Source organism: Penaeus japonicus, unplaced genomic scaffold (genome assembly GCF_977035675.1).
Source record: "Penaeus japonicus unplaced genomic scaffold, GWHDUDI00000001_assembly GWHDUDI00000010, whole genome shotgun sequence".
Taxonomy (NCBI): domain Eukaryota; kingdom Metazoa; phylum Arthropoda; class Malacostraca; order Decapoda; family Penaeidae; genus Penaeus; species Penaeus japonicus.
In genome coordinates, this window is record NW_028234412.1 from 15,172,527 (window position 1) to 15,182,526 (window position 10,000).

The window sequence follows — 10,000 nt, forward strand, 5'->3', positions numbered from 1 at the left end:
AAGAGGGAGGGGGGGAGGAGAGGAGAGATGAAGGGAGGACGGTAGGAGGAGGAGGGAGGAGGGAGGAGGAGGAGGAGGAGGAGGAGAGAGGGGGAGAGAGAGAGAGAGAGAGAGAGAGAGAGAGAGAGAGAGAGAGATAGAGAGAGAGAGAGAGAGAGACGGAATGACAGCGCAGTAGAGCGAAAGGGGAGTGAAGAAACGGAGGGAAGATAGCGGAGAGAGGGAAAGAGGGAAAAGGAGGAGGAGGAGGAGGAGGAGGAGGAGGAGGTAGAAAAGGAAAAGGGACGAGAGAGAGAGGGACGGAGTGACAGCGGAGTAGAGATGAAGGAATTGAGTGAAGAAACGGAAGGAAGAAGGGGGGAGGGGAAATGAGGAGGAGGAGGAGGAGGAGGAGGAGGAGGAGGAGGAGGAGGAGGAGGTGGTGGTGGAGGAGGAGGTGGAGGGGGGAGGAGGGAGGAGGAGGAGGAGGAGGAGAAGAGGAGGAGGAGGAGGAGGAGGAGGAGGAAGAGGAGGAGGGAGGAGGAGAAGAGGAGGGGGGAGGAGGAGGAGGAGGGAGGAGAAGAGGAGGAAGAGGAGGAGGAGGGGGGAGGAGGAGGTGGAGGAGGAGGTGGAGGAGGAGGAAGAGGAGGAGGGGAGAGGAGGAGGGGGGAGGAGGAGGAGGAGGAAGGAGAAGAGGAGAGGAGGAAGAAGAAGAAGAAGAAGAAGAAGAAGAAGAAGAAGAGAAAGAGGAAAAAGAAGAGGAGAAGGATGCATAGGGGGATATGTAGCGGTATTGTAGTGGCGGTGTAATGTTTCAAGGTTTCCTATAGTTATCCATGCATCTGATTCTTCTCTCGCGTTTTCTATTAATTCAGCAATTACAGAAAACTCACCACACTGAAGGGCCAACAATACTTTGTTTTTTGTGCTAATAAATACAAAAATCAACGCAAATACTTTACTGAAAAAATAAAACCTGTATTATGTACAAAAACTAAAACAATTAGTGCACATTACGTTTAACACCATTACCACAAAAATAAGATTACATTCTATTGCCAGACTTCATTCCCGCTGTCTCATCATTGTACTTGGTATCCAATATCTACAATAGAAAAGAAAATAAACTAGTAAACAAATGGTATGCACAATAGATGTCATGTCTGCGATATCCACAGCAAATGACTATACATATGTGTCCCATCTTTTATTTCAGCAATTGTTTCCATTAATCTATAATAATTATTCACTGCTAACTTTTTCATCCAGAGAGAGAAAGAGAAAGGAGGGAGGGGGAGGGGGAGAGGGAGAGGGAGAGGGAGAGGGAGGGGGTGAGGGAGAGGGAGAGGGAGAGGGAGAGGGAGAGGGAGAGGGAGAGGGAGAGGGAGAGGGAGAGGGAGAGGGAGAGGGAGAGGGAGAGGGAGAGGGAGAGAGGGAGAGAGGGAAAGAGAGAGAGAAAGAGGAAGAGAGAAAAAGAGGAAGAGAGAAAAAGAGAGAGAAAAAGAAAGAATGAGAGAGAGAGAGAGAGAGAGAGAGAGAGAGAGAGAGAGAGAGAGAGAGAGAGAGAGAGAGAGAGAGAGAGAGAGAGAGAGAGAGAGAGAGAGAGAGAGAGAGAGAGAGAGTACGGAAATTTGCTTAATAAAATCATTAAAAAAATAATAATAACAATTGCTCTTATGGTGTTTTCTCATTTCTGTATCTCTTTTCTTCTCAAATAAAAAAAATAGTGAAATAACTCTCTATACCAATAATGATACACAAAATTTTATATCTGATTTATAAAATAATACCCTTTATCATCTTGATTTTCTAAGCTACTTGCAAAACAGCACACGAAAACACACTAATGTACCTGTTCAACAAATGATATACAATATTTGTTTCTCCAATCTGTCTAAAAAAAATAAATCAAATTTTCTTTCCATCCAATACCTTTGTCCCATGTGATTAATGTGTAATATGAAATAAAGAATAAAAAGGGGAAAAAAAATAATGACAAGGTGAGAGGTATTGGTTTATACTTTCTGTTATACTAAGTCAAAATATACCAAACACACACACACACTGAATGATCTCCCTAATTTATAAATCAAATAAGCAAGGATGAATAGTGTATTAAGATAAAACTGAATTAATAGTTGATTATAGGACTGCATGAAGCCATACCAGGGCCTTTGCACTTCACACTCCTGCAAAGGTCAACAAAACCCACCCCACTGGCAAGATAGAGCTTTTACTGGTCCCTTGTTTGATGATGAATTACCAGGCTGACAAACTCCATTGAGCCAGAATATGCATGGTGGAGATTTGCTGGACATACTTTCACGAGCATAGATTCTCAGATTTTGATAAGCAATTTACCTTGGTTTTCTCTATCTTTACTATCACTATGATATGCAATCTACATATTTCTAAACGGTCTTGACTAAGGGTAAAGAGAACGTCAGGGAAAGTTTGAAGTAAATGCAAAAATGAATATTAACAGCAGATTAAAAAAATTGTAGTTTTCTTTTCCACCAGAATCATATGGTTAAACCATTAAGGAAGCTTTCTTGATTGAAATGGTGTTCCAAATTTTCAATTGACCAAACAATTTGATGGTGATACAAGGCAAGACAGTAGACTTTATATGACTAACAAATTAAGACATGTTTAACCCCTAAAGTCAGGATGTTCAGTTGAGTTATTTTGGAATTCTGATGTTCAATCTAAGCAAGCTCAATTGAACAAACACAGACACACACACACACATATATTCCGCCATCCCTTTGCCCGCCTTCATCTCATTGAGCCAATCATTAAAGCACCTGCTGATGCTTCTTAAGATATGGAAATGAACTAAATAGGTATACGCAAAGAATTTTTACAATATATGGCAAGAACATCCTCCACAAACATCTCCATTCTCCAAAATCCTTTGCATCCCCTTGTCCCCATGAACCAAGCATACAAGTGCCCCTGGCATTGTTCCTGCCTCAAGTTTATATGAATGTGATAAGTATAAAATTAAAATCCTTATAGCGTATGGCATGTACCTTCCCCCCATCAAATATTCATATTCCCCTTGTATACCCTTCCCCAAGTGGCCCCTCCAATAATATTACACTTCCCATATGTGTTTTGTGGTTTACTTTTGTCTGTTTACTATTTATGCATATTAATACATGTTTTACTGTTTTTCCTTTCTCTCTCTCTCTCTTTTTCTCCTTTTTTTCTCTCTCTCTCTCTCTCTCTCTCTCTCTCTCTCTCTCTCTCTCTCTCTCTCTCTCTCTCTCTCTCTCTCTCTCTCTCTCTCTCTCTCTCTCTATTTTGGCTTCTGCTTTTCAAATAATCACATCACTACAATTTTAATTTCTTTTTCAAGAAACATTTTGTTTCTCCCCTTATCCTATAGCCTTTAACCACTACAGGATTAGACTTAAGATTAGACTGAAGATTGCAGACTATCCATTACATATCATAACAAGTTTCTACTGGATTATATCAGAAGCAAGGCAATGTAATTACTAGGGAAAAAATATCATAAGTCACTGCTAATTTATCATCAAGATTTCCCCGAGACAAACACACTTAAAAACAGGTCTTCTTTTATAAGTGTTCATTTATTTCCCTCCTAATTCCCTTTAATATCCATGCCCAGTCACATTATCCCAGAAGAAATCCCTGATTCTTTGGGACTAGCACATTTCAAAATAATAAGTTAAAAGTTTTACTGCATCACCAGTTGGCAAAGATAATACTTTAATTTTTTATTATGAAATAATTTATCAAAATATCTAATTAACTTAACGGTCATCCGAGGGTATCAGCTTAGTAAAGTAACCAGATGTGTTAGTTTCAATTATACTAGAGGAATCTGGATAGCCAGAAGTACCATGCATGTTAAATTTGTGTTCCACCTTTTCTTCTTTCATCTACAAGAAATTACAGCATGGAAAACTACTGAGAGAATACAGTGAAAATATAGGTGATACATATGAAGTACCTAGACGTTTACATTTCTATTATTCTAAACTACTAATGGAGATTCCACCATATTGCTAATTTTGACATCTATATAAAGAGGGAATTGTTCAGAATCAAGTTGCATGAAGCAACATTATGGCCTCCAGTCTTTGTGTTTCAGCTATAGACAACAAAGCACCCATACATATTTTCACCAAGATAGAGCTTGGATGGGTTCCTCATTTGATATGAACTCACCAAAGAGGTTAACAAGCTCTGTCTTGTCAGAATATACATGGTGGAGGTTTGCTTTATGGGCATAAATACTAATGCAAAAATGTGCCCTCCTGTTGCTTCCTACAAAACTTTTCTTATGGTAATTCTATACAAAACTTCTGTGATACCAATACTAACCTATTGGGTATTAACGAACTAAAATCAATGTATAGTGTCCAGATATAGTAGATTTATTCCATGGAAATCAATTACAACAACAGTATAGTAATCACCTGTTGTTGCTCTAGCAAAGGGCCAACAAGCTCCTCCACGTAAATTCTGGCAAAATAGAGATTGTAAACCTCCCAAGCATTATATCACCCAATAAAGAACCAGTCCTAGCTCTCTCATGACAGAATACAGATGGTGGAGTTTTGCTTGTACTTGTGGAGCACCAAAGGCTCATAGGTAACAGTGATCTCTTGAAAATGTTTCACTATCATGGCCGCCATCATTAGATGCTCTGCCAGCTCTCATGGATCTCAATATGATAAAGGATGCTGGGGTGCATGACATAATCATAAAACATTAATGTTTTTGGTATATTTTCAAGTTTATTCATAATACCCTCATGCCCTGTCTAACTATAGTATGTTTGAACAGACTAAACCTACCAGTATTATATTTGGACAATACACATTGCAAACAATACAGAATACATTAGTATTAGCGATATGCTGCTTTCGTGTAGAATCACTTAATGCATATGCTGAACAATGTTATTTATTTCTTCAAAATCATTGCTTTAGTGTTTCTCTATCTACATTGGGTCCTATTCTGAACATTTACCATTTCGTCTTCTACATACCACGTCAAAATCGAGCTGAATTCCCATTCGGTTTACTATATATATTCTCCCCAAAAACTCGAATCCAGTAAAATCACCATAATTCTGTAAATATTAGCGGAAAATAGCAAAGAGCAACGTGTCACTTAAACCCGATATATGTTTCTACACTTACTTTTTCTCCTTTTTTCACCACATTCACACCATTAGAACAACTGTATATATTCTCTATGTTATATCTAAGCAGAACATGCAAGGGCATAAAAAAATCTAAAGGAAAATTTGAACTCACCGAAACACGTTGACGTTTTGTTTACACTCGTCTACTATCAGCTGATCGGAAGGCAAATGACGGCTGAGAAGCGCACATGCTCTGATTTTCTTTAATAATAGAGGGTAACGCAGATTGGATATCAATTTCCATATCATCCTGTTTCTTATTTATAAAAATATTTTCTATACATTCACAGTATGCATTGAATATGCGGAGTGAGAATGTGTGTGTGCGAATATGTCTATATTAAAACCAGTAACACTTTCCGCCCTTTAGTTAAGTTCAACACTCCAAGTAGGGTTTTAAAAATATATATTCTCACGTTCTCGTGGTTTATTAAATGTAGGAAAATATACAAGCAATAATAAATAATCATAAGTTATATATCAATAAATAATAAATACACTAATATCTAAACTAAGCTAAACCCTTAAGGGTAAATACATTAATAGCTATTTTTATAGTATAAATAATTGCAACAGCTTGGTTTACATTGTGTTAGGATTCCTTTGCTGTCTTTCTTGGATCGTGTGAATACGGCAAGTCAATGGTCAGCCAAGTTGATTATTTGATTATTTCCTCGGAAGGTCACGAAGGTTTGTTTGTTGCTTGTGGTCTCTCTCGATGGGAGTGTCTCCGAGCAAATGATAGCAGGCCGGGTGTAGAACGTTGCTTGGCAGCTTGCAGTCAACTGAGAGTAATGGAAGGAACGAAATTATCATAACTGTTACCAGAATCTCATGTGAAGGATGAATCTCTTTAAAAAAGTTAATGAAAGGTTTAGATATCCATACAGGTATACAAGATAGTGAGCTCCTCAGCAACTTACCTTTTATACAAGATCCTTTACACAACTTCACTTCTATCGGGTGTTCTCCTGAACACTTTCCTGAGGCCAGGAAGCGACCTGCAGTCAGAGGCGACGCCCCCTTCACCAGGGGCATTCCACACGCCACAAACCGACGTTGGATGCCCAGACCGCACCAGTGGGAGCACGGACTCCACGGCCCCACCACCCATCTGAAACATATACATATTTTATTTGCATGATTGTCTCCTTTAACAGAATTTGCACATGAATTGGGAGTTTTGTGATACTATGACTTTACATTATGTACGTTTGCCTTCACTTTTACACAAATAAGTCACAGCCGCCGATTATCAAAATCCAAAGGTTGGTTACTCACTCAGGTATAGCGCAGGAGAATGTATTGCAGGACTGGTTGAAGGGCGCCACGTGGTTGGGCAGCCCGTGGCAAAGGTCCTGTGAAACCACGACGTCTGGAGCGCTCGTCTCGACGCACACCTGGGAGAGAAGGTTTGCGATATTAGCGTTAAAGTGGCCTCGGCACTTTTAAACCATATCAGCATCAGGAAACTTAGTTTAATGGTTTGAAGTGCTGCATGTAGACACCTTACCTGAGTGACTCTGCGGGTGCCGCCTCCACAAGCCCGGGTACACGGGCTGATGCGGAAGGCGCGAATGTGAACCGGAGCAGTTGCGGCCAACATGGGCTCCTGGCGATATCCATCTCGGAGGTAAGATATCCTGTAGGAGAAGAGCATCAATTGAACCATAGAGACTATAGTTTTGAGATATAACTGCAAACCAGTGAAATAGGCGAACATCAATTGAATCAGAGAAGAATGCAATTTTGGTCCTGAATTTTAAGTAAGCATAAGTAAAATCAGGCCGATTGTGAGTGCATTTAACAGAAAAAAAGTTACGTTTGAAATATCAAATTACCTTGAATGAGTAACAGGATAGCGATCGACGTTTTCTTCCGGCTGGCCCCTAGTCGTAAGTGGATCTTCTGTTTCCATCACCTGTTCGCCTGTATAAGACCTCTCGAGTAGGGGAGTTAGCAATTTTCGAAGAAGATGGGATGGCAGAGAGACGTGGAGGCCAGATCCCGCAACACTGAAATTATCCACAGAGAAGCTAGCACTACTTTCCTCCTCAATTTTGCCTTTGAGTTGCCCTTCACCGGTCGTAGGCATTACTGATTTCTGTGTTGGAATTTCTGTCGTGGTAGTTTGTTCTTTAACTTCACTGCGCGAGGAGTTTTCTTCATGGGATGGATCATCTGCAGTGAGTCGTATTGCGGCTAATTGTTCTGATCTTAAAGGATTTGTGTTTCCTAGAGGCATCTTCTTGTCTTCCTTATTAGGTAATATCTTAGTTTGTTCACTAATGGATTGACCTGTTGTAGTTTGTGTTGTTATCGTTTCTGTGGTATAAGGCATCACTGTGACCTCTTCTTCCAAGGGTTCTGTTGTCTCTCTGGCCTGAATTGCGGTTGTGGTAACCCTTTCTGTCTTCGTGTCTGTGATGGACTCATCTGTAACATCAGTGCCTTTGTCTTCGGATATTTTCTCCTCATTCATTTCATCGTTCTCTTGAATTTCATCTTCTGTGAGGGAACGGATTTCACTCGTGAGCGACTCTACTGCTTCATTGACGGCGTCGAGTAATACGAATTCGTCTTTCGGCAACTTTGCTTCAGTTGTCGGGATCTGTGATGATTCAGCAGCTGTGCTCTCGAACAAATTCACTATGGTAGTGGCTGTTTCCTGTGAGTCACTACCAGGATTAAGGTCTTCGGATGGCTGCAGCAGCTCGTCACTGCCAACGATGACTTTCGGTGATTCTGACTTACCGGCGATGTCTTCTGTTACCTCAGCTCTGGCAGTAGTGGCTTCTGTCGAGTCTATGGTGATGGTTTTCATTGCCTCGATATCGGCAGTGGTGGTATCTACTGACTCACTGCTATACATCTTTGTGTAGTTATCTGCACTTAAGGTTTTGACTTCAGACAAGGTCGAAATCTCCATTCTAAAGGGCTGAGGGCCTTTGGCAGGGTCCTTCGACGGTCGTTGTGGACGATTAGGTCGATTAGGGCGATTGGGACGATCAGGGCGATTGGGACGCTGAGGACGATTTGGGCTCGAGGGATTAGCCAGAGGCGACTTGCAACCAATGTAGGGATGGAGGAACGGGGGCATGAAGTAACAGCGGTAGGGGATCGGTATGTACTGGATCTGGAAGAGGAAATCATAATTCAGTGATTATCATTCAACTGGTAACATAAATAGACAAGAACCATCCAACAAAAAAAATGATAGGGAAGCTGACAAATCTTTGACTAATTCTTACCTCCTTGGGAATTTCAGCCAGAGGGAAGACTGAGCCGCCGGACCCGTTACCTGGCGGCTTCGTAGGCGGCTTGGTAGGTGGCTTAGTCGGGGGGATTTTGCCTTCCTTGCAACTGCCAGCAACACAGACGCGGTTCGTTCCGCAACTGGTTCCGGGGAGGGCTGGATGCGCCCCGCGGGTCGTTACGCCATTGGTGCACACAAGGTACTCGCACAGATTCTATGGTAGAAGATAAGTGGTGAATTATTTCATGTGTTTTTTATATTAGACTGAGAACATATGAGTCAATACGAAGAAGATGGGAGACTTTATGAAATGAAATTTACTCACCCACTTTGACGCCGCTGCCTTAAATCCTTTCCCGTGTGCCAGCTTACACTGGGCATCAGCAGGGTACCTCTGGCCAGGAGGCCCTCCCTTGGTGTGGTCCAACTCCCCAGGCGTTGCTCTCGTGGACTCGGCACCTCTCTCCAAGCACGTGTCGTTCCTGGAAGAAATAGGAAATATTTTTAGTAGGTTCGATATACTACGCTGATTATCTATGCTGGGAAGAAAAGATGCAACGTAACGTGTTTTATTGACTGGAAGGTTACTGTCATCACAATGTATTTGGAAAGATGAATGCCCCAATGTGTAGGAGCTTGGGTAAGATGCATAGCTTCCGATACGCGAGCCATCGAAATTCACTAATTTAAGAACGCTTTTTTCCGCAGAAAATATTGTAATAACATAAACATATCAAGAAAATTATCAAGCAGAACTTACCTGAGGTAGGCGCTGATGGCGTCCCTGGAGCAGTTGGACCAGTCGAACGTCTTTTCGGAGAGCGACTGACCCATTATGAAGCCCTCGCTGGAGCAGTGGGCGGCCGGGCCCTCGCCGTCGTGAGGGACGCCCATGGAGTGCGCCAGCTCGTGGGCGGCGACTTGGACGGCCTTGAAGGAGTTGGCTTCGACGACGGAGCACGAAGTCCGAGGGTGGCACAGGCCGCCCACGAAGGTCACGCCCAGAGATTCCTTCGTCGTCTCGAACAGCTCCTTCCTGAGAAACAACGAAACGGGTCTTCACTCACTTCACTCACTTCACCGGGAACCATAGATATGCATATCCTCAATGTAATCGCCCCTCGCTTTCCCCTGCACGCGTGAAAGCCTCGAGTACTCACCCTGTCAACAGCATGGCGTGATGCCAATGCCCGGGATCGCCTCGCTCAGGTTTCCTCTCACTCGCCCACTCACAGAAGTTCAGTAAATTACTGGACGAAAGTCCGTTGGTGTTGAAGGGCGTCGCGCCCCTCTCAGCCCACACGCCCACTTGGACCAACTTTATCTTGAACTCGACGCCCTCGCTCACGGCCTGCTGGATGAGCTCCTCAATCTGCCAAAGATAATTCGTCATACTAAGATCTGAAATAGCTATAACCTACTCTTCAACCTAGCAAAGATCGGCCACGCTAATGTTTGTCACATCCACTTGCAAGACCATATGACCATAGGCAGTTGTAGAAAATACCCACAGCTGAGACGCCGGTAGTGATGTATCTATGGGTGGCGGCGAGAGGGTCTTCAGGATGGAGGTCGGA

At 42.5% G+C, this 10,000-nt stretch overlaps 2 protein-coding genes across 9 annotated transcripts in view; both read right to left on the reverse strand.

Moving 5' to 3' along the window:
• The window catches only part of LOC122245868 (TOX high mobility group box family member 4-A), a 1,066,433-nt gene extending 1,061,110 nt beyond the window's left edge, over positions 1-5,323 (reverse strand). For all 8 annotated transcript variants that reach the window (XM_086540812.1, XM_086540811.1, XM_086540810.1 and 5 more), the window contains exon 1: positions 5,280-5,323. The gene's annotated coding sequence lies outside the window, so the exon portion shown is untranslated. The remainder of the gene's footprint in view (positions 1-5,279) is intronic.
• A 272-nt stretch (positions 5,324-5,595) lies between these two features.
• Positions 5,596-10,000, reverse strand: part of LOC147471128 (uncharacterized) — a 5,263-nt gene continuing 858 nt past the window's right edge. Inside the window, exons 4-13 of the mRNA XM_086540333.1 lie at positions 9,935-10,000; positions 9,584-9,795; positions 9,184-9,459; positions 8,749-8,905; positions 8,419-8,637; positions 7,009-8,303; positions 6,681-6,810; positions 6,449-6,567; positions 6,091-6,281; positions 5,596-5,952 (exon numbers count right to left, since the gene is read on the reverse strand). The exon at positions 9,935-10,000 is cut by the window's right edge and continues 62 nt beyond it. Coding sequence (XP_086396459.1) covers positions 5,834-5,952; positions 6,091-6,281; positions 6,449-6,567; positions 6,681-6,810; positions 7,009-8,303; positions 8,419-8,637; positions 8,749-8,905; positions 9,184-9,459; positions 9,584-9,795; positions 9,935-10,000 — 2,784 coding nt within the window. The 3' untranslated portion in view covers positions 5,596-5,833. The remainder of the gene's footprint in view (positions 5,953-6,090; positions 6,282-6,448; positions 6,568-6,680; positions 6,811-7,008; positions 8,304-8,418; positions 8,638-8,748; positions 8,906-9,183; positions 9,460-9,583; positions 9,796-9,934) is intronic.